At 50.3% G+C, this 24,497-nt stretch overlaps 1 protein-coding gene across 1 annotated transcript in view; it reads left to right on the top strand.

Annotated features, from left to right (window-relative positions):
• Nucleotides 1-23,024, top strand: part of LONP2 (lon peptidase 2, peroxisomal) — a 30,711-nt gene extending 7,687 nt beyond the window's left edge. Inside the window, exons 7-15 of the mRNA XM_069739341.1 lie at nt 4,074-4,332; nt 4,640-4,781; nt 10,955-11,105; nt 12,596-12,722; nt 13,135-13,268; nt 19,372-19,514; nt 21,301-21,508; nt 21,676-21,866; nt 21,989-23,024. Coding sequence (XP_069595442.1) covers nt 4,074-4,332; nt 4,640-4,781; nt 10,955-11,105; nt 12,596-12,722; nt 13,135-13,268; nt 19,372-19,514; nt 21,301-21,508; nt 21,676-21,866; nt 21,989-22,207 — 1,574 coding nt within the window. The 3' untranslated portion in view covers nt 22,208-23,024. The remainder of the gene's footprint in view (nt 1-4,073; nt 4,333-4,639; nt 4,782-10,954; nt 11,106-12,595; nt 12,723-13,134; nt 13,269-19,371; nt 19,515-21,300; nt 21,509-21,675; nt 21,867-21,988) is intronic.
• Nucleotides 23,025-24,497: the final 1,473 nt, after the last annotated feature.

Consider the following 24,497-nt stretch of genomic DNA (forward strand, 5'->3'; position numbering starts at 1 on the left):
TTTTCGCGTTGCGTTTTCCGACATGTGCGTCGTTTTTGACGCTAGCGTCGGACGCAAGAAAATGCAACAAGTTGCATTTTTCTTGCGTCCGATTTTCGTCAAAAAACGACGCACGCGTCGCAAAACGCAGCGTTTTTGCGTGCGTTTGCACGCGTTTTTGCGTGCGTCGTGCGTTGCGTCGCCGACGCAGCGGCGCGCAACGCTAATGTGAACGTAGCCTTACACTGATGAGATCTATCAGCTATGTGTTACTGGTGGGACCCCGCAGACAACTACTGCAGCCCACCTGGCTGGAGAAGTCTTATTAAAGGGGTTTACCACAATCATTAACGCTGTGCTCTGTCTCCATCAGTCTGATAGGCAGAGGTTGAGCGGCGGTGCTGCTGCAGCGATGAGGAGTGGGGGCTTATTCTAGTGATCATGGGGGTCCCAGCAATCAGCAGCCATCTCCCAGTGATAACTGGCGTTAGTGAGCGCCTGGTGCAAACGTTTCCCCCCAGCGGCTGCTCTGATGCCGGCATTTTTCCCCCAGCGGCTGCTCTGATGCCGGCATTTTTCCCCCAGCGGCTGCTCTGATGCCGGCATTTTTCCCCCAGCGGCTGCCCTGATGCCGGCATTTTTCCCCCCAGCAGCTGCCCTGATGCCGGCATTTTTCCCCCAGCGGCTGCCCTGATGCCGGCATTTTTCCCCCAGCGGCTGCCCTGATGCCGGCATTTTTCCCCCAGCGGCTGCCCTGATGCCGGCATTTTTCCCCCAGCGGCTGCCCTGATGCCGGCATTTTTCCCCCAGCAGCTGCTCTGATGCCGGCATTTTTCCCCCAGCGGCTGCTCTGATGCCGGCATTTTTCCCCCAGCGGCTGCCCTGATGCCGGCATTTTTCCCCCAGCGGCTGCCCTGATGCCGGCATTTTTCCCCCAGCGGCTGCCCTGATGCCGGCATTTTTCCCCCAGCGGCTGCCCTGATGCCGGCATTTTTCCCCCAGCGGCTGCCCTGATGCCGGCATTTTTCCCCCAGCGGCTGCCCTGATGCCGGCATTTTTCCCCCAGCGGCTGCCCTGATGCCGGCATTTTTCCCCCAGCGGCTGCCCTGATGCCGGCATTTTTCCCCCAGCGGCTGCCCTGATGCCGGCATTTTTCCCCCAGCGGCTGCCCTGATGCCGGCATTTTTCCCCCAGCGGCTGCCCTGATGCCGGCATTTTTCCCCCAGCGGCTGCCCTGATGCCGGCATTTTTCCCCCAGCGGCTGCCCTGATGCCGGCATTTTTCCCCCAGCGGCTGCCCTGATGCCGGTATTTTTTCCCCAGCGGCTGCTCTGATGCCGGCATTTTTCCCCCAGCGGCTGCCCTGATGCCGGTATTTTTTCCCCAGCGGCTGCTCTGATGCCGGCATTTTTCCCCCAGCGGCTGCTCTGATGCCGGCATTTTTCCCCCAGCGGCTGCCCTGATGCCGACATTTTTCCCCCAGCGGCTGCCCTGATGCCGACATTTTTCCTCCAGCGGCTGCCCTGATGCCGACATTTTTCCTCCAGCGGCTGCCCTGATGCCGACATTTTTCCCCCAGCGGCTGCCCTGATGCCGGCATTTTTCCCCCAGCGGCTGCTCTGATGCCGGCATTTTTCCCCCAGCGGCTGCTCTGATGCCGGCATTTTTCCCCCAGCGGCTGCCCTGATGCCGGCATTTTTCCCCCAGCGGCTGCCCTGATGCCGGCATTTTTCCCCCAGCGGCTGCCCTGATGCCGGCATTTTTCCCCCAGCGGCTGCCCTGATGCCGGCATTTTTCCCCCAGCGGCTGCCCTGATGCCGGCATTTTTCCCCCAGCGGCTGCCCTGATGCCGGCATTTTTCCCCCAGCGGCTGCCCTGATGCCGGCATTTTTCCCCCAGCGGCTGCCCTGATGCCGGCATTTTTCCCCCAGCGGCTGCCCTGATGCCGGCATTTTTCCCCCAGCGGCTGCCCTGATGCCGGCATTTTTCCCCCAGCGGCTGCCCTGATGCCGGCATTTTTCCCCCAGCGGCTGCCCTGATGCCGGTATTTTTTCCCCAGCTGCTGCTCTGATGCCGGCATTTTTCCCCCAGCGGCTGCCCTGATGCCGGTATTTTTCCCCCAGCGGCTGCCCTGATGCCGGTATTTTTTCCCCAGCGGCTGCTCTGATGCCGGCATTTTTCCCCCAGCGGCTGCTCTGATGCCGGCATTTTTCCCCCAGCGGCTGCCCTGATGCCGACATTTTTCCCCCAGCGGCTGCCCTGATGCCGACATTTTTCCTCCAGCGGCTGCCCTGATGCCGACATTTTTCCTCCAGCGGCTGCCCTGATGCCGACATTTTTCCCCCAGCGGCTGCTCTGGTGCCGGCGGTTTTTCTCAGCGGCTGCTCTGGTGCCTTTAAGTTTTGCTCCAGACAGCTGCACTCAACCTCTGTTGTAATAATTGGCGATAATATTTTGCAATTTTGAAAATGAAATTTTTACTTTTATTTTTTTGTGCCTTTTTGCTGATTATGTGAGTCTGCAGTAAGTGAGTCGCCAGCAGGTGGCAGCAGAGCACCGACAGTGACTCATTACATAACCTGTTTACAGGCTGCTGCACAAAAATCTCCCAATTTCCAGCCCCCTCCGTCCCCTCCATTCTCTCCAGGCCAAATACTTAGTTTATTGGATATTTGTTGTTTTAAGGCTTTTCCTTGTCTTTTGCATTTTCTTTGACCAGGAGCCGGGCTCTGTTGCGTGCAGCATTGTGTATTGTTTAGTGTTGCCCCTGCCTCCTCCAGATTCCTGGGCTGGTTGGGACTGTAGGAGGATCACAAGTCTGGGGTCTATGTTTAGATTGGGAGGCTGGACGCAGCAGATGGACGCCGTGCACAATAGATGCAATGTTTCGGGGTTTTGCTTTTCTTTTTCTTTTCGTGTTTTCGCTGAACATAAAATAGTTCCTTTATACATTAGCCCAAAAGGTATTGGCCCCTTCTCATTTTGGGGATGTTTGTGCCTGTTACTTTATACATGAGCCAAGAAGATAACAGGGGGCACAGACAGACCTAAAATCAGGAGAAGGGGCAAATACTTTATACATTAGCCGAGAAGATATTGGCCCCTTCTCCTGATTTTAGGTATGATTGTGCCCCCCCCCATTGTCTTCTCGGCTCATGTATAAAGTATTGGCCCCTGCTCCTCAGTTTGGGGATGTTTGCATCCCCCTTTATCTTCTCGGGTCATGTATAAAGTATTGGCCCCTTCTCCTGATTTTGGGGATGTTTGTGCCCCCGTTATCTTTGGGGCTCATGTATAAAGTATTGGCCCCTTCTCTTCATTTTCGGGATTTTTGTGCCCCCCTTTATCTTCTTGGGTCATGCAGAAAGTATTGTCCCTTTGTCCTCATTTTGGGGATGTTTGTGCCCCCATTTTCTTTGGGGATCATGTGCCCATTATCTGGAGGATCTCTGGTGATCCAGTACAGCGCCCCTTCCCACAGGCGCAGAGTTTCCCTGTTTTTTCTCGGTCGTCCGTGTTACATCAACATTGCGATTTCAGGAAAATAACATCAGAGTTTTGGAGCCGGCGTCAGACGGGAGTTTGGTGCGGAGCCAGCGCATTGTTCCTGCAGAGCGAGGAGGAACGTTTAGGTACAGGGGGGAGACAAACATCGGCCCGTTCCCAGGGGAGGCCCGACATTCCTGCCGTGTGACACAGACCTAAAAATGAGACCAACTGCACGGAGAAGTCACGGGCCGGCCGGCACCCAGCTGTCCATGTAGCTGAAAGTCGCATGTGCACCGGGCGCCTCAGCGGATCCCGGCTGACCCCATTGTGGTCACTATGGTCCGCTGGGCCAGGATGGCATCTGTGAATACCGGCACTGCATCCCGGGGTATATTATAAGCGGTAAATAAAGTCAGACTTGTAATATTGGGGCGCCGGCCCTTTAACAAATGACAAGTGCTGGGATTTTGTTACAATAGGAAATTGTATCAAGACTTTAGTTTATTACAAAGTAACGTTTCCACAGTATGGGATATTGTACAGGGCATGCTGGGGCTTGTAGTTCTCCTGTGCACTTATATACCCCCTCTATAACTCTCTCCGTAGATCGCCTGGATATCCGCGCGGCCCGGATCCTGCTGGATAACGATCACTACGCCATGGCGAAGCTGAAGAGGAGAGTCCTGGAGTACCTGGCCGTCCGTCAGCTGAAGAACAATCTGAAGGGCCCCATCCTGTGCTTCGTGGGGCCCCCGGGGGTCGGGAAAACCAGTGTCGGAAGATCCATCGCCAAGACGCTGGGGAGAGAGTTTCACCGGATCGCGCTGGGAGGGGTCTGCGACCAGTCGGACATCCGCGGACACAGGTGGAAAACATTCGTGTTCACAGCTGAGGGTTTGTTGCAGTTCTCTCCAGTCTGGTCTCCGGATTAATCTGCGCTGACACACAGTAACAAACCTTCAGCTGTGAGAAGTCTAATGTGTTATTGCTGTAAACTGCTTGTCAATTTTATCCATGGCTGCGGCAGAGGAGAGGACCCTCAGCGAGGATTACTTTCCAGGATCCAGCCCTGGCTGCACGGAGATGACATGCACCCTCAGCCGGAGGGAGCGTGCATATGTATGGGGGGTGAGGTGCGTATGTCTGTGTCATACAGCTGCTTCTGTTCGCAGGCGCACCTACGTGGGCAGCATGCCCGGGCGCATCATCAACGGGCTCAAGAGCGTCGGCGTGAATAATCCCGTCTTCCTCCTGGATGAGGTGGATAAGCTCGGAAAGAGCCTGCAGGGAGACCCGGCCGCCGCGCTGCTGGAGGTGAGTGGTCCGCTGCGGCCATGTGCGCCCCCAGAGCACTGGCCGATAACAGAGAGTAATAGATTGTATTAACCTTTCTCTAATGGCTCATAACAGGGAGTGTCAATGGATGCAGCCGGGGATAATCGCACAGATCCCACCGCTGCCTCCAATCATCAGGACAATTCTGCATTTGGCTGATGAGTGATGGATGAGCCCGCAGTTATTGGGGGCCTCACAGTGAGCGTATGGTGTATATACACCCCCGATTCCAACACATGGAATGTAGCTCTTTTATAAGTTTGAGATACCCAACTTTCAGGATATCTTCATCCATGGAGGTCCCAGGCGGTAGATATTGTTTCTTATCACGATTCTAACTTTCTATAGAGATGAAACATGGCATGGATAGCATCATCCATCAGACCATTTTTAGTTGGAGCAGTTAGAATGGCCTTACGGTGATGTAAGTGAACGCGTTATGTTTGTCTCTTCGCCACAACGGTGGAAATATATCTCCCATAAATATCGGATCGGTGTGAACCCCAATATTCATCACTGACCGCTGGCTCCAAAACTTCTCAGAACAATGCTTTGATCACAGGAAGTTCTAGCCTGGAACGTGTACTTCTCTGCCCCTCAGTAAACGGATCGGAGTCTTCATTTCTGGCTTTCGGAGCAAATCTCCTGTTGTAAATACCTCATCACTTCAGGAGGCCCCTTAATCAATGGAGGTTAAAGTGTCAGCTCTTTATCACTTTACCCACTTATAATTAATCTCATATGTTCAATGTGAGGATGATATGTCCTCTCTCCGGAGATGATGTGATCGGGGGAGAATCTCTAGGGAGTAGTAGTCCTGATAATTTAATTTGGGGAGTAGTAGTTCTGATGATCTGATCGGGGGAGAATCTTTGGGGAGTAGTAGTACTTCTCCTCGTGGCTTTCTTGTCCCTAGAAGATGCCTGCAAAATATCTACCGAGATCACAACCAGCTGTGGTCTGGAATGTACCCCGGGGCGATGGAGGACGGCGTCCGACACCCTGTGAGGTCATGTGTCATCCTGTCCGGGTCACATCTGTACAGCAGTCAGGTCCAGATGTGGGGAAAATGCTTAAATGGCAACTCCCTTTGCTCTAAAACGCTGCAGTTTTTTTTTTCTTTTTTACTCCTAAAAGAAATTGCAGCTATGTAATTACTATTTAAGCGATTGCCCGACATTGCACTGAGCTGTACCTCCAGCGTTCACATCAGACTCATCCACAATATATCGTGGTAAGAGGACGGCCGTCGGACCTCCCTTCGCTCTCTGTTATTCCAGCACCTCATCACTCGCTCTCGCTTTATGATCGCTCTTAAGCTCCATCGTAAAAAGCAGATTTTGTTTTACTTTCTCTTCTCCCAAACCTGCGCGTCCTCCGCTCCACATTATCTTCATGTTTTCTTTACCAAAACCAAAGACGCTGCATAATGGTGAATGGGAGACACATCCAAATGTCTACAGCGTCCCGTACATGGTAAGCACTACAAAGCCCAGCATGTCCGCTCAGCCTATGTCCAGGTCTCCATGGCTGATAAATAATGAGTAATCACAAGTCACGACGTAAGAAGAAGCGCAAAGATCCGGAGAAGTCGGGAACAGAAAGTGAAAAGTGTTTATAGGAGGCAGAGATTTACTGCATGAGATAGACGTTATCTGCAAGATATGGCCATATTCCACATACCAACTGATAATAAGGGATAAAGTACAGCAGAGTAATAGGAACGTATAGGATATAACTACTACAATACTGCCCCTATGTACAAGAATAAAACTACTATAATACTGCCCCCTATGTATAAGAATATAACTACTATAATACTGCTCCTATGTACAAGAATATAACTACTATAATACTGCTCCTATGTACAAGAATATAACTACTATAATACTGCTCCTATGTACAAGAATATAACTACTATAATACTGCTCCCTATGTACAAGAATATAACTACTATAATACTGCTCCTATATACAAGAATATAACTACTATAATACTGCTCCTATGTACAAGAATATAACTACTATAATACTGCTCCTATGTACAAGAATATAACTACTATAATACTGCTCCCTATGTACAAGAATATAACTACTACAATACTGCTCCTATGTACAAGAATATAACTACTATAATACTGCTCCTATGTACAAGAATATAACTACTCTAATACTGTTCCTATGTACAAGAATATAACTATTATAATACTGCTCCTATGTACAAGAATATAACTACTATAATACTGCCCCCTATGTACAAGAATAAAACTACTATAATACTGCCCCTATGTATAAGAATATAACTACTATAATACTGCTCCTATGTACAAGAATATAACTACTATAATACTGCCCCTATGTACAAGAATAAAACTACTATAATACTGCTCCTATGTACGAGAAGATAACTACTATAATACTGCTCCTATGTACAAGAATATAACTACTATAATACTGCTCCTATGTACAAGAATATAACTACTATAATACTGTCCCCTATGTACAAGAATATAACTACTATAATACTGCTCCTATGTACAAGAATATAACTACTATAATACTGCCCCTATGTACAAGAATAAAACTACTATAATACTGCTCCTATGTACAAGAATATAACTACTATAATACTGCTCCTATGTACAAGAATATAACTACTATAATACTGCCCCCTATATACAAGAATATAGCTACTATAATACTGCTCCTATGTACAAGAATATAACTACTATAATACTGCCCCTATGTACAAGAATATAACTACTATAATACTGCCCCCTATATACAAGAATATAGCTACTATAATACTGCCCCTATGTACGAGAATATAACTACTATAATACTGCCCCCTATATACAAGAATATAGCTACTATAATACTGCCCCTATGTACAAGAATATAACTACTATAATACTGCCCCCTATATACAAGAATATAACTACTATAATACTGCCCCTATGTACGAGAAGATAACTACTATAATACTGCTCCTATGTACAAGAATATAACTACTATAATACTGCTCCTATGTACAAGAATATAACTACTATAATACTGCCCCCTATATACAAGAATATAGCTACTATAATACTGCTCCTATGTACAAGAATATAACTACTATAATACTGCCCCTATGTACAAGAATATAACTACTATAATACTGCTCCTATGTACAGGAATATAACTACTATAATACTGCTCCTATGTACAAGAATATAACTACTATAATACTGCCCCTTTGTACAAGAATATAACTACTATAATACTGCCCCATATACAAGAATATAACTACTATAATACTGCTCCTATGTACAAGAATATAACTACTATAATACTGCCCCTTTGTACAAGAGTATAACTACTATAATACTGCTCCTATATACAAGAATATAACTACTATAATACTGCCCCATATACAAGAATATAACTACTATAATACTGCCCCATATACAAGAATATAACTACTATAATACTGCCCCTGTGGCCACACAATGTTCTTTGGTTGCTGTCCTCTTTGTGCCCTTGGATTGTGATGTCGGGTTGCGGTTGCCGTCGCTCTCGCAGGGTTTGGCAGTAGCGGATGGCGCAGTCTGGCAGTGCGGGGTCACATTTCCCATCTTGTGGTCACAATCTCTTTCTCTCTCCCTGGATCTGTGAAATGTAATCCTAGATGGGGTGATCATGTGACCCGTCCATGTCGTCGGAATGTCCTCGGTTTCCTGTCCTCAAAGTCATTAAGTAAAATGCTGAATTCCTTCCTGTTTGCGGCGTTATTACACTACAGGGCCGCGTTTGTTCTAATTTTAGATGACCTTTGATAATTCTTGTAGAAAAGACGGGCGATTATAATGGTCGGGGGAGGGGAGATGCTCCATTATTACATGGTTATAGAATATTACAGAGCGCTCTGTGTGCGGGGAGCGCCGCTCTGTGTGCGGGGAGCGCTGCTCCGGTGCTGGTGGCTGCCATGTATTTATATGGAGCCAGAAAGACTCTTGGACTTAATCTTCTAAATTGAGGTCTCATCGGCCGCCGCGCTGCAGCAGACTATACATCTTACCTATTTTTCTTGGGCGCCACAGCCCCCTCCCTCTCTTCTTACTTCTCCTTTGCTGGCGAGGCCTTACACTGTTAGCTACATCCCCCCACACCTCGTCATAGATGCTGCCCTCACCCCCCCAATACTGAGACCCCCCAACTTCTGCTCTGATGCTGAGCTCCCAATCTCTACACCAATGCTGTGGGTGTTTCCGACCTCTGTGCGAATGCTGACACCAACAAACACAGCCCCTCCCCTCCAACCTCCACGCCAATGCTGAGCACCCCCCTCCACACCTTGGCGCCAATGCTGAGCACCGCCCTCCACACCTTGGCGCCAATGCTGAGCACCCCCCTCCACACCTTGGCGCCAATGCTGAGCACCGCCCTCCACACCTTGGCGCCAATGCTGAGCACCCCCCTCCACACCTTGGCGCCAATGCTGAGCACCGCCCTCCACACCTTGGCGCTAATGCTGAGCACCCCCCTCCACACCTTGGCGCCAATGCTGAGCACCCCCCTCCACACCTTGGCGCCAATGCTGAGCACCCCCCTCCAGACCTTGGCGCCAATGCTGAGCACCCCCCTCCACACCTTGGCGCCAATGCTAATCCTCCCCCTGACCTCGGCACCAATGCTGAGCACCGCCCTCCTCCCCGACCTCAGTGCCAATTCTTATCCCCACCCCCTCGCCGCCAATGCTGAGCCCCCCTCTCTGACCTTGACACCAATGCTGGGCCCCTTTCCCTGACTTCAGCGTGAATCCTGAGCCCCCCTCCTCCAACCTTGGTGCGGATCCTGAGCCCCCCTCCCTTTGACTTTAGTGTGAATGCTGAGCTCCCCCTGACCTTGATGCGAATGCTGAGCCTTCTGCCCGTTCGACTTCAGCGTGAATGCTGACCCCCTAGCCTCCCCCCACCTGACCTGGGCGCGAATGCTGAGTCCCCCCCCTCCATGACCTGTGCTTCAATGCTGAAGGTCCCCTCTGACTTTGGTGCCAATAATGAGACCCCCCTCCCTGACCTGGGAGCTAATGCTGAGCCCCCCTCCGTGACCTGTGTGCCAATGCTGAGGGCCCCCCCGGGCTCGGTGCAGATTACTAGTGGCCCCTCTTTTGTTGTGACGTTTCTCTCCCACCATAGACCGGGCGCTCGGTGCTGAGTTTGGAAACCAATGAGCCCTCCTGTGGGATACGAGTCCGTGCGATGTGAATTGACGCCCCCCTATGGACGCCCCCCTATGGACGCCCCCTATAGACGCCCATCGTCTGCTGATCTTATTAAGGCTCCAGAACTTTTCATTACAAAAATGTTCTTTTCTTTTTCCTTTGAATTTCCGCCATTTTCAGGATCTCTGCTTGCTGAACGTTTTACCCGCAGATTCTGATCGTGGGGTTGATACATTTGTGGCCACAGATCTTCCTGTTCTGGTGGTTTGGTGCAATGTATCACGGCCGTGTATCCTGGTTACAATGTAACAAAGCCTCAGCTGTGAGAATGTTGGGTCTTTTCTTAGTCACTGACTGCAGGCAGCCGCTGAAACTCTCCAGGACGGAAACCTCGGGTCTCCGGAAAGTGGAAAATGACTAAATCCGGAGACTTTTCACCTTTTTCTTTCTTGCAGTTTTGTTTTTCTCCGTGCTGTATAAGTGCTGCAGCTTCGCTCCTTCGTGCCTGTAACGTCTCGAGGACGTGTGAGACAAGTGGAGCAGAAAGTTTCACTATTTCTGGAGCCGCTTCCTTTCCCACGAGTCATCGGGAATAAGCATTTGTATGGTCCCTGTTAGGACCGGCCTGGTAACCTCATTATTGGAGGCCGGACCCCCGTAAGGTGGATGTAGTCATCATCCACAGATATCGGCTCCGTCCTCATCACCGACTCCGGTGGCGAGGTTACATAATCCAACAGCCAGAATGCAGCGCGCGTGCCACTGACAACCGCTCTGGGACTACAGATCCCAGCATGCCCAGTGTGATTCAGATAACAGAAGAATGGTGGGAACTGCTGATAAGGGGTGGGATATGCAGCGTCACTGTAGACGGGGGAAGTCCAGTCATAGGATCATCGCTGGATCGCCATCATGGCCGTTTACTCCTCGTCTTCTCTCACCTGCAGGTTCTCGACCCCGAGCAGAATCACAGCTTCACCGACCATTATCTGAATGTGGCCTTCGACCTATCGCAGGTCCTGTTCATAGCCACCGCCAACACCACGGCCACGATACCGGCCGCCCTGCTGGATCGCATGGAAGTTCTAGAGGTTCCAGGTACATGTCTATAATGTGCACATACATTACTGAGCCTGTATGATACCCCAGAGCTGCACTCTTCTGCTGGTGCAGTCACTGTGTACATACATTACATTACTGATCCTGAGTTACACCCTGTATTATACTCCAGAGCTGCACTCACTATTCTGCTGGTGCAGTCACTGTGTACATACATTACATTACTGATCCTGAGTTACACCCTGTATTATACTCCAGAGCTGCACTCACTATTCTGCTGGTGCAGTCACTGTGTACATACATTACATTACTGATCCTGAGTTACATCCTGTTATACCCCAGAGCTGCACTCACTATTCTGCTGGTGCAGTCACTGTGTACATACATTACATTACTGATCCTGAATTACATCCTGTTATACTCCAGAGCTGCACTCACTATTCTGCTGGTGCAGTCACTGTGTACATACATTATATTACTGATCCTGAATTACATCCTGTTATACCCCAGAGCTGCACTCACTATTCTGCTGGTGCAGTCACTGTGTACATACATTACATTACTGATCCTGAGTTACACCCTGTATTATACTCCAGAGCTGCACTCACTATTCTGCTGGTGCAGTCACTGTGTACATACATTACATTACTGATCCTGAGTTACCTCCTGTATTATACCCCAGAGCTGCACTCACTATTCTGCTGGTGCAGTCACTATGTACATACATTACATTACTGATCCTGAGTTACATCCTGTATTATACCCCAGAGCTGCACTCACTATTCTGCTGGTGCAGTCACTGTGTACATACATTACATTACTGATCCTGAGTTACATCCTGTATTATACTCCAGAGCTGCACTCACTATTCTGCTGGTGCAGTCACTGTGTACATACATTACATTACTGATCCTGAGTTACATCCTGTATTATACCCCAGAGCTGCACTCACTATTCTGCTGGTGCAGTCACTATGTACATACATTACATTACTGATCCTGAGTTACATCCTGTATTATACTCCAGAGCTGCACTCACTATTCTGCTGGTGCAGTCACTGTGTACATACATTACATTACTGATCCTGAGTTACATCCTGTATTATACCCCAGAGCTGCACTCACTATTCTGCTGGTGCAGTCACTATGTACATACATTACATTACTGATCCTGAGTTACATCCTGTATTATACTCCAGAGCTGCACTCACTATTCTGCTGGTGCACTCACTGTGTACATACATTACATTACTGATCCTGAGTTACATCTTGTATTATACTCCAGAGCTGCACTCACTATTCTGCTGGTGCAGTCACTGTGTACATACAATACTGATCCTGAGTTACATCCTGTATTATACTCCAGAGCTGCACTCACTATTCTGCTGGTGCAGTCACTGTGTACATACATTACATTACTTATTAAGGGGATACCTGACAACTATGCTGCTGACCATTTCCTATAACAAACAGACTGAATTGTGATTGCAGCTCTGCAGTATAACACCAGTGGTTTATGAATCATTCCAGGGTACAGCCAGGAAGAAAAGATAGAAATTGCACACAGACACCTGATTGCTAAGCAGTTGTCCCAGCACGGACTGACGCCGGAGCAGATCCAGATCCCAACCGACACCACCCTGGAAATCATCACCCGGTGAGTATCTGAGCGCTGCCGGTTATTCTCTTCCTGAACTTTTATTCTTTTTTTTTTTCCAAGATCTCTGATTCAACTTTTATCAGAGGAAACCAGAGAACCCTCCAGTCTCTGCAGATTTGCCGCCTTGTCCCCCTTTTCATTACCTGCCGTCCTCTTATGTGGAAGCCCCCTTACAGAGGATGTCCTCAAATGGACTCACATGGCTAAAACAGCGCCCCCCCTGCACACAGGTTCTGCCTGGTATTGTAGTTCATTCTCATTCACTTTAGTAAAGCTGAGCTGCAATACCAGACATGGCCTGTAAAAAAGGGGGGAGCTGTTTGTGGAAGAAAACTACTTTTCTGATTCTGTGCACCCCCTTATCCTCAGATCTTGGACGTGAGCAATGTGCCGCTGTGTCTCCTGACAGGTACACGCGTGAAGCCGGAGTCCGCTCACTAGAACGGAGGCTCGGAGCCGTGTGCAGAGCGGTTGCTGTTAAAGTCGCCGAAGGGCAACACCGAGATGGAAAATCCGAGACCCCCGATGTGACTGATGCAGAGGGTGGGTAGATCTGCCGATACCCTAGATTTTACAATGGTAGGTGCAGAAAGCCAAGGGCAAGCGCTGAACGGTCCCTGGCAGTGGACGACGGGCTCCGGCTGGTCCCTGGCAGTGGACGACGGGCTCCGGCTGGTCCCTGGCAGTGGACGACGGGCTCCGGCTGGTCCCTGGCAGTGGACGACGGGCTCCGGCTGGTCCCTGGCAGTGGACGACGGGCTCCGGCTGGTCCCTGGCAGTGGACGACGGGCTCCGGCTGGTCCCTGGCAGTGGACGACGGGCTCCGGCTGGTCCCTGGCAGTGGACGACGGGCTCCGGCTGGTCCCTGGCAGTGGACGACGGGCTCCGGCTGGTCCCTGGCAGTGGACGACGGGCTCCGGCTGGTCCCTGGCAGTGGACGACGGGCTCCGGCTGGTCCCTGGCAGTGGACGACGGGCTCCGGCTGGTCCCTGGCAGTGGACGACGGGCGATGGGCTCTGGCCGGTCCCCGGTAAGGGAATTGTAGCTGGAGGTTTCGTACATTGCTCCTGGTTATTTTCAAGCCCGTTGTTACATTGCTGACTGTTTCCATAGCCTCCAGCAGTATTGGCACAGAACCTGTATAATTCGCCTTCGCTGATAGTTCAGTTTCCTTGTAGATTAGTCTGTGTCTCCTCCTGACGACCTCCCTACCTGCTGACTTCCTCTTCCTCCCCAGTGTTTTCCGCAGATATTGCCTCCATTTCTTAGGTTGTGTGCCGCCCTGCGCTTTGCTCGGGATTCCTGTCGCCTTCTCAAATATATGTACAGGTTTTCCAGAGCCGCACTTGGCACACGTGAGCTTTCGCCTCTCACTTTCTGCACACCTGCTAACCCTCGCCACTGCTGGGCTTTTGCCATGTAATGGGTCACCCGAATGTCCCAGTGGGGCTGGGGTGGCTGCGGGGCGTTCTCACTTCTGCTCCATAATGACTCCATTAACAGGACAAAAAGTGTGGGCACTAAAGGAGATTATGGGGTCTTGTCGGACCCCACAGCCTCTCCTTAAAACGGGCGGTCCAGAATTATAAAACTCTTCTTCCTAAACCAGCATCCCTTCTTACTTGCTGGCGGCGTCTCTAATAGTTGCGGCTTCTTTGTCATCGCCTGTTTTCCCCGGATCTGCTGCGTGAATTCTCCAGTGACTCATCCTCCATTGTCTGGAGCAGAGATTCTCCATCCCATCAGTCCAGTGTGGATGGAGAATATAAGCTCAGTGTCTGGAGGCTGCCGAGCTCCATAAAGCCCACCCACGTGTCCATTTTTACCTTGTGGTGATGTCTGTAGTCCCTGGTGGGCCAGTGATCTATGCAGACTTTTCATATTGGTGCAATTCAGGATCTATTGTCTGGTGGACCGTAATAGTGCAGACCCTGGTGGCAGATAAACTTCATAGAGCTCATTTAATGCTTTTGGTATTTTGTACAACTTAGTCCCTGGTGTGATAGTGTCCAATGATTTTTGTAGTAAGTGTACGATTCGAGGTCTGCCTTTTTTATGTTACAGCGCTTAGTCCCTGGTGTCTCCATAAGGTCTGCTTTTGTTGTGGTGTATAATGGCATTTTACTCACTTTAGTCCCTGGTGGGCTAGTGGTTCATAGATTTTTTTTTTTTCCCCATAGTGGCAAGTGCACTTTTCTGAATCTTTCATGTTGGACCTTGTATCTTACAGTTCTTAATCCCTGGTGGCCCCAGGTCCATCTGTTTGTGTGGTGGTATTTTATTCAACTTTAGTCCCTGGTGGGACAGTTTTTAAGATATAATTCATTCCATGGTGGCAGTTGCTCAGTTTAGGATGTATTGCTTAGTACCCAGTCCCTGGTGGCTGATGAGCTCCTTAAGACCTTCACAGTGGTCCGTTTCCACCTTGTGGAGACATTTTGGGCCCAGTTCCCTGGTGGGCAAGTGTATAATGTAAAATTGTTTTCATGGTGGTTAGTTTAGACTTTGGGGTCTGCCTTTTGGTGTGGTCCGGTCCTTTTTATCTATAAAGTCCTTTCCCTGGTGGCCATAGAAAGTGCTATCAACTCTTATAGTCTAGGAATTTGTGTGATGGCCCTTTACACAATGTAGCATTTATTACATGGTGGTAAACGTACAATTCTGGATCCCTTGCATAGTGGACCTTTACCCATTGACTGACAAATGCTCAATTTAGTACTTTTAGTATTTGTTGATGCAGTACTCCGGCCCACCAGGGACTATGCTATCCATAATTCTTTCCATGGTGACAAAGGTACGGTATATTTCTGGTTTAGTTGCTTGTTTGTCCTTGAACAGTCTCTGGTGGTTGATGAGCTCCGTCCACTTGTGACTTTTGCTGTTCTGCATGTTGGTATATTCTTCAGCTTAGTCCCTGGTGGGCCAGTGTACAGATAAAAATGTATTCTTCGGTGGCAATTGTTTGGTGGACCTTGATGGGTGATGGTGACTGATGGGCTCCATAAAGCTTGTAAATTTAGTGACCACCTTAATATCGTTTAGTCCCTGGTGGGCTAGGGTACAATGTAGAATTTATTCCATGGTGGCAATCGGTATCGTTGGGTAGTGGAGTCGCCGTAGTGCCGGGATGAGTGTACCGCGGGCGTCACTACGACATGATCGCCCCCCGTACTATGTTACCTATGGGGGGGGTAACCATGGGGTTTGGGAACCTGCAGGTGTTTGCTCCTAGTCCCCCCCGGCCTCATCCCTGGGCCGTGCGCGGTTTGTTCCGCAGTAGTCGTGTCGTGTTGCCGTTGACCTTTCTAAGGTTTTGGCATTGACGTTCCTCCGTGGTCTTCCTGGAACTGAACGCTCTTGATTTCAGGGGCCACCGCTCGAGCCAAGGCTCCCGGCCGCATTCCTCCGCGCATCGCTCACATTTCTGGCTTACGCAGCTGGCACGCTGCGGGCTGTAACTTAGGGAAGGTGACGACAGCGTGCCCAGTCCTATAAGGCGACCAGCACCTGCCGAATACATGGCCTGAAAACCAAACCGCTGTGTGGTCCAGGAGTGAAAAGTGCCCTGAGCAACACGCGTGGTGAGGGGGGCTGCCAAAAAACATATGCAGGTCACTGAGATCTTATCATCAGGGTCTCCACGGTCTGATGAGGTCCGAAGTAGTCTTACATCCAGCTCTGCTCCTGTAAAAGTCTCCAGCTGCTTCATCGTTCCTTCCCCATGCTTTACCCTGCAGCTCTGCTTCTTCTGATTAGCCTCCGACTTATATTACAGCAAGGAGAGAATCAGCATAAACTACAAGCGGCTATACGGCTGGTGAGGAATCGGGAGACTGCAGCACAGAGACGGGGGGCCTAAATGACGAGGGGGGGCCTAAATGACGAGGGGGGGCCTAAATGACGAGGGGGGGGCTAAATGACGAGGGGGGCCTAAATGACGAGGGGGGGCCTAAGTGGCGAGGGGGGACCTAAATGTGTTGACGGTTTCTGCAGTATTGAGTTTTGCACTGTCAGTTATTGTGCTGCCGAGTTTTACATTTCTGGGTTTTGCATTACGGCTCTGTCGCACTGTGGTGTTTTATAGTGTCAGGTTTTTGCACCATTAGGATTTGTACCATCCAGTTTTACGCTGCTTAGGCAGTTATGTGCTGCCAAGTGCTGCGGTTTCTGCTTTTTGCTTTTCGGTTCTGCGCTGCCGAGTTTTGCGGTGCCTGCTTTTTGGTTCTGTGCTGCTGACTTTTGCGGTGCCTGCTTTTTGGTTCTGTGCTGCTGAGTTTTGCGTTGCCAGCTCTTGCTTTTCAGTTCTGTGCTGCCGAGTATTGAGGTGCTGGCTCTTGCTTTTGGGTTCTGTGCCGCCGAGTTTTGCGGTGCCAGCTTTTGCTTTTCGGTTCTGTAGTGCCGGCGTTTGCGCTTCTGTTCTGTGCTGCCGAGTATTCCGATGCTGACTTTTGCTTTTCGGTTCTGTGCTGCTGGGTTGTGCAGTACCTGCTTTTGCATTTTGGTTCTGTGCTGCCGAGTATTGCAGACCGGCATTTGCGCTGCCGCATTGTGTTGCACTTTGTTTTTGTTGCCCGATGCCGTCTGGAATACCAGGGGCAACGTACGAGCGGCTCGTTCCGGCAGACACTGGGGCAGGTGTCGGTCTGGGCGTAGCGGCCGACGTCCTCCTCTGCATGTGTAAACATTTACCTGGGGAGACGCCCTCCATTACTGCTGCCTGTGTCACACCGAGTCCTCCCGGCCGCGTCAGACCTGAGTCACCGGCCTCTATTTACATTCAGCGAGCACTAAAAATAGTCCGTCTGGGGATCTGCATATAGGTTTATTCAGCCACGGGGCGGAGCGCACCCGGAAACATTCCTGGGAAACCGCACCCAGCTCTACCGAGCCCCTGACTGTCCATTGTGCCCAGATATACAGCGATGCCCGTGCTATACACCTGCTAGTATCTGCTATTAAGGAGCCCGGAAAAGTGGAGCTGGAGTGATGATAATCTGAGAGAATGGAGTGTCCCTTTAAATATAAATCACGATGCAACAAACCCTCAGCTCTGTGAGCAGGCGAGACCAGGGGGGGATTCAATGTCTGGATGTAAATAAGAATGTCCATATTGCCTGAAAGCAAGCAGAGCTCCTGCAATTGAAGAATGATCCAGATATCTCCCGAGGGGAATCTGTTCTCTGCCCCGCCCCCGAGGCAATCTGTTCTCTGCCCCACCCCCGAGGGAATCTGTTCTCTGCCCCGCCCCTGAGGGAATCTGTTCTCTGCCCCGCCCCTGAGGGAATCTGTTCTCTGCCCCGCCCCCGAGGGAATATGAATCTATTCTCTGCGTGCCCCTGAGGGAACTGTGACAAATGTGCTTATAGAAAGAACAGCTGGAGATGAATTCCCAGCCGGTAGGTGACGGCCATACTGTCAGGAGTGGTAGCTGCCGGGTCATAAAGCCCACAACGCTGCCACCTGTAAGGAACACAATGCCGCACGCCTGTGGCGGCGGCCTCTATGTCCTGAGGAATAAAAATGCTGGCCTTATCCAATACAGCAGATCACAGGCGGGTAAAGAAGCCACATAGGAGTTAATGTTCTGCTGACATCACTGGGAGAGCGGTGAGTGGCGCAGGCGGGTGACACCGTTGGAGGAGCGGAGACTGGCGCAGGCGGGTGACACCGTTGGAGGAGCGGTGACTGGCGCAGGCGGGTGACACCGTTGGAGGAGCGGTGACTGGCGCAGGTGGGTGACACCGTAGGAGGAGCGGTGACTGGCGCAGGCGGGTGACACCGTTGGAGGAGCGGTGACTGGCGCAGGTGGGTGACACCGTAGGAGGAGCGGTGACTGGCGCAGGCGGGTGACACCGTTGGAAGAGCAGTGAGTGGCGCAGGCGGGTGACACCGTTGGGGGAGCGGTGACTGGCGGAGGCGGGTGACACCGTTGGAGGAGCGGAGACTGGCGCAGGCGGGTGACACCGTAAGAGGAGCGGTGACTGGCGCAGGCGGGTGACACCGTTGGAGGAGCGGAGACTGGCGCAGGCGGGTGACACCGTTGGGGGAGCGGTGACTGGCGCAGGCGGGTGACACCGTTGGAGGAGCGGTGACTGGCGCAGGCGGGTGACACCGTTGGAGGAGCGGAGACTGGCGCAGGCGGGTGACACCGTTGGAGGAGCGGAGACTGGCGCAGGCGGGTGACACCGTTGGGGGAGCAGTGACTGGCGCAGGCGGGTGACACCGTTGGAGGAGCGGTGACTGGCGCAGGCGGGTGACACCGTTGGAGGAGCGGAGACTGGCGCAGGCGGGTGACACTTATACCTCCTTTCCTAACACTTTGCTACAATGTATTTCCTCTGAAAAAAAAATAAATAAATTGCTAAACAGAATTGTACCAAACCCTCAGCTCTAAAAAGTACTGGACCTTTAGGGATATTTCTTTATCAGATTCCAATATGTGATTGCTGTCAGTGAATGGGAACCTTCTACACAATATTTCTGTGCGGAGACCCTCTGTAAACGTTGTCATGGTCCTCCCCTCCCCCCTCACTGGGGGCCGTGACCCCCGTCCATACAGCTGTGACCCCGGCTATTCATCTCCATTTCATGTTGCCGTCATTGACCATTCCCTTCCTGAATTCTCTTGTGATTCCTCTTTTTGTAGATCGCAAGGCAAAGCCCTCGGAAGACCCCAGACCCCGGGACATCAGCGGCCCCGCAGACCTGTCCCTGCCCCCTGAGATGCCGATACTGATTGATCACCACGCCCTGAAGGACATCCTTGGTGCCCCGATGTATGAGACGGAGGTAGGATGGGCCGAGACCATTCATACCAGGTTTTCTTTATCTACAGTGATTTGATTTTGCAATTCTCTTAACCTGCAGTCCTACGTAAATCTATAAATGATGGTTTTTCTACTCTACGTTGTTATATCCATTGGTGGCAGATAAGTCCGAAGTCTCATTGGGGCTTTTAAAACGACTCCCCATCTGTCTCTGAGTATCAATCTGTCACTTGCTCTATATCTCTCGTTTTTTTCTCTTCATCTGTCACTTGCTCTTTATCCATTTGTCACATGTTTTCTCTTTAATCATGTCACTCTATCAATCGGTCACTCGCTCTCTATCTCATTTCCTGTTGCTGCCTGTGTCACTACTGCTTTCTTACTGCCGCTTTTCATCTGTCTCCATTTTTCTCCTCCAGCCCTCTCTTTTTGGTGTCTTCGCTGTCTGTCCCGTTCCATTCCTCCTATGTCTCCCTCCCTCTATTGCGCTCTGTCCATCCATCGTCTGCTCTTTTCTTTTTCCTCTGTCTCCTTCTGTCTTTCATCTCTCTTGCACTCTACGTTCACTCTCTCCCCATGTTTTGCTCTATATCTCTGTTCATCGGTCACTGCCTCTCTACCATTTGTCCTCTCCTGGACCGTGTGTCTCCCTCTGTCGCTCGCTCTGTATCTTTCTCTATGGATAGTGTATCTTAGGCTACGTTCACATTAGCGTTGCGCCGCCGTGCGTCGGCGACGCAACGCGCGACGCACGCTAAAACGCGCGCGTTTTGCGACGCGTGCGTCGTTTCCCGATGAAAATCGGACGCACAGAAAATGCTACATGTAGCGTTTTCTTGCGTCCGACGCTAGCGTCGGAAACGACGCACGTGGCGAAAACCGCCACCAAAACGACGCACGCGTCCCCTATGTTAAACATAGGGGCGCGTCGCCGCTGCGTCGCCGGCGCAAAAGCGACGCACATTGGCGGAACGCCAATGTGAACGTAGCCTTAGGAGCTCGGCGCAGACTCTCTCGCAGCGTCATGTAGACGAGGTGACTCAGCTCTCGGGCGGCGGCTGGAGATCTGAAGCCATCACATCTGTACCTGAATGAAATCCTGTAACAAGGGGATTCAGCCGCCACAATGATGCAACTGAACCATTAAGTGGATTATCGGCATTAGACGCCCCCTCCCCCCCATAGCCCGGGTACATAGACGTATACAGGGGCTATAGCAGAACAATGGGATCAAGGGGCTGAATAGACGCGGCCGCGCTACGTATCAGGCCGTGACATCCGCCGATCTGCACCCTGGACAGTTTGATGTGGTCTTTATGGGATGATTGTGGGGGACCGTGAGAAACGCACCAGAAAAAGGGGAGAAATCAGCACAGAAAAATGGGGTCGCATTAATGACAGAATTGCGCCATCAATGTCTCGACCCTTTTTGTACAAGAGGTGGCGCAGCGATGTTCTGGGTCTAATAGGGTGGCAGAAGCTGAAGCAATGGCTGGTTGGCGTTCTAGTTCCACCAGGACTGATAGAGGGGTCTCGGTGGTCTCGTCCATCACTGGGAGGTTTCTTCTTGTGCTCAGTTACTAGGTGGGACAATCGGCTGAACAGGATGTGCTTCGGGGAAGGATTTGACATTGCCGGCCCTGGCAGCTCTTCCCGTTTGCTGCAGACAGAGTGCAGCTATTTCGGGGACTGGGACCATTTGCAAGAAAGCTTTTTAATACAAGGACAATTGCCAGGCGGTGGCAGAGGAGCCGGTAACCATTAGTCAGATTCGGCGGTGCCGCTATATTGACAGTTTTTCATTTTAGGTATTCGAAAGACTAAATCAACCAGGCGTAGCCATCGGCTTGGCATGGACCCCGCTTGGAGGGGAGATCATGTTCGTGGAGGCCAGTCGTATGGATGGAGAAGGGCAGTTAACGCTGACCGGTCAGCTGGGCGACGTCATGAAAGAATCGGCACACTTGGCCATCAGCTGGTTGCGCAGCAACGCAAAGAAGTATCGGCTATGCAACGGTAAATGCCACCGCCATACGTGTCATTACGTATATACGGCTCCTCTGTTCCTGATGCATTGAATATAGTAATCGTCTGCAACTTGTGATGCAACTACAACTCCCAGCAGTCGCCGCCATGTGAGTATTGCTCGAGTTGTTGCTCAGCTGTCATCTCCTCTCCTCCAGCATCGGGCAGCTTCGATCTACTCGACAGCAACGACATCCATCTGCATTTCCCGGCCGGCGCCGTCACCAAGGATGGCCCGTCTGCAGGAGTCGCCATTGTCACCTGCCTCGCTTCGCTCTTCAGCGGCCGCCTGGTGAGCTCTGATGTGGCCATGACCGGAGAGATCACCCTGCGGGGCCTGGTGCTCCCTGTAAGTGGCCCCAAAAAATATATACTATTGTTGTAGTACTACACATGCTGAGAGTTGTAGTACTGCAATAGCAGCACACGATATATCCATATCTTCACACTTATTCTCCATCTTTTGTGTAGGTCGGAGGCATCAAGGACAAGGTGCTGGCAGCTCACCGGGCCAAGCTGAAGCGCGTGATTATCCCCCAGAGGAATGAGAAGGATCTGGAGGAGATCCCTGTAAACGTGAGACGGGATCTGACTTTCATCCTGGTGGGAACGCTGGAGGATGTTCTGAACGCCGCCTTTGATGGGGGATTTTTCAAGATGGGACAAGAGCTCCTCAACAGCAAGCTGTGAAGACTTTACACCTGTAGTGATGGCAGAGACAGAGCACCTGGCACTTATTCAGCTCGCTAGTAGCACTTACCGATTAGCTGCAGCGGGAACCTGTATACGTGGAGCGCTGCTGCATGTGTCGCAACTGTCACATGATTATCGAGAGCGCTCCAGGTTCCCGCTACAGTTATTCAGCTCACTACTAGAGTTTACTGAATAAGGAGGAATCTGACGATATTTGCTGATGTTTAGTCGGGATGCAACATTGGAACTGTACCTGGCCTCCAGCTGGAAAGGACACTGCAAGTAGCTGCTCTTGGTCAGAACAAAATCCATTTCAGCTGGATGCTAGGCACAGAGTTAGTTTACTTAGTACCCAATAAGTTAAACTTTCATATAGGTACAATATTGATGATGGGTAATTGATGCCGCTATTATTTAGCACGTTTTTCTACAGGGGTATAGAAAGCAAGAACAAGACAGCTCTGCTTGAAGTGAATGGGAGCAGAAATAAAAATGACACCCTGTAGATTAATACTACGAATGATCAGATCTGACAGGAGGAGGCAGCACTTTATATAAGGAGTCTGATCTGATGGTAATTATTGAATAATGATATGTGGATAGGAGAGGTGCGTAGCTACTGGACACAAGGTAGATGCAGGTTGTTGCCTTATTTCATGTATGCAATTTATCTACATAGTAAAATGTAATCTGCAATCCCCATAGTCTGGGTATGTTCATGGGGTTTTTTTTTTAGTGGGTCTGCTTAAAAATAATGCTTGAAAAACTTTTCCTGTTCACATTTTCGGCTTCATAAAGCGTCTTGTGACTCTCACTCCGCGTTTGGATTAACCCTTTCTTTAGTTATCGTACATGAGACGGCAGCGACATCCAGAAAGGCTTTAAAATGATAAACAAGTAGTAAGTGCTCGTGGTGCGCCTGCCACTCCATATACCCCAGACAGATATTATTGGAAGGTCTCGCCCATCATTACTCAGGCTGAAAGAAAACAGCAACAGTCAGATCAAAAGTAATAAATCCACAGACACGTGAATGCGGACGACAGTACCGGCCTGATAGCAACAATCCAAACAAGCTCCAGCGCGCAGGTCAGGAAACTCATAGTAAGGCCGGGACTTGTAGCCATAACAGATGCTAAAATGCACCCACGGCCTCCCAGTGTGAACCAGTCTTTAAATCTGCATCACTACAGCATGATGGCATTTTGAGCTATGAGGGATATTCTGCTCCAAAAAGCCCTAAACATTCAAAAGAGCACACATATTGCTATGTAAAACAACTTGCTGCACACACATGTTCGGTCTTAACCACTTCAGGTTTTTAAGGAACCCAAGCAGTTGAAAGAAAAAAATAGAATCAGGAAACAATTTCATTTACTATGAAGTGTCTTCCTCAGGAACATAGCAAAAACAGGATCTGCTGTCCTGATCATCTCAGGCAGAGTAGAAGAGATAATGTCCTGCCTGTCAGTCAGTGGCTCCTGCGGACAGCTGACTGGTGAAGGTAACATCAGCACAGGATTTACAGTCAACAATACAATCCAGTTGTCATCCTAAAGGAAAAATACGTAACTAGTAAGACACAACTGCTTTCTTCCACTAAACAGCGCCTCTGTTGTCCATGGGCCATGTCTGGTAGTGCAGCTGAGCTGCATTGGAGTAAATCGCTTTCTTCCATAGAATCTTTTCTTGTTCTGGAGAACACCTAAAGTAGAAACTCCTAAAGAAAAACTATTATCTCCTATATTAGTAAACAGATATAAGTACACACGTAGGGTTAGCCATTGGAGAGGGTGTAAGTTACTGATCCCGGCCTTAGTGGAGCAGAAGTGCACCGGCTCGGCCTCCGCTCCCTTCACTGTCTATGGAGCAGTGACAATTTCAAGCAGTCCCATAAACAATGAATGAAGTGGAGGTCGAGCATGCACACCCCGCCCAGGATCCAGCAATGAGCCAGGCATTTAAAAGGTTCTCAAAACAATTGTTATTCCTCCATCTTGTGGGCCGAGGCTCCTGCATATACAGTATATAATATAGGAATCATCTCTGAGCTGCAAACAGTGGACATCTCACATTACTGCCGAAAGAAGAAGTGCAAGGTCTCGTGTATGTCACTGCTCTGCACGGACCGCTCCAACCCCCACCACCATACAGGAAAACACTCTTACATCCAGGAAGGGCGGATCCTAGTCCTTGGAAACAAAGAAAATCGTTCTAATTACTACAAAGCGAGTTTGGTCCGAACACACAGACACAACCTAAGTGATCTCATCTGTCATCAGCACGT

The sequence above is a fragment of the Ranitomeya imitator genome, chromosome 9 (genome assembly GCF_032444005.1).
Source record: "Ranitomeya imitator isolate aRanImi1 chromosome 9, aRanImi1.pri, whole genome shotgun sequence".
Classification (NCBI taxonomy): domain Eukaryota; kingdom Metazoa; phylum Chordata; class Amphibia; order Anura; family Dendrobatidae; genus Ranitomeya; species Ranitomeya imitator.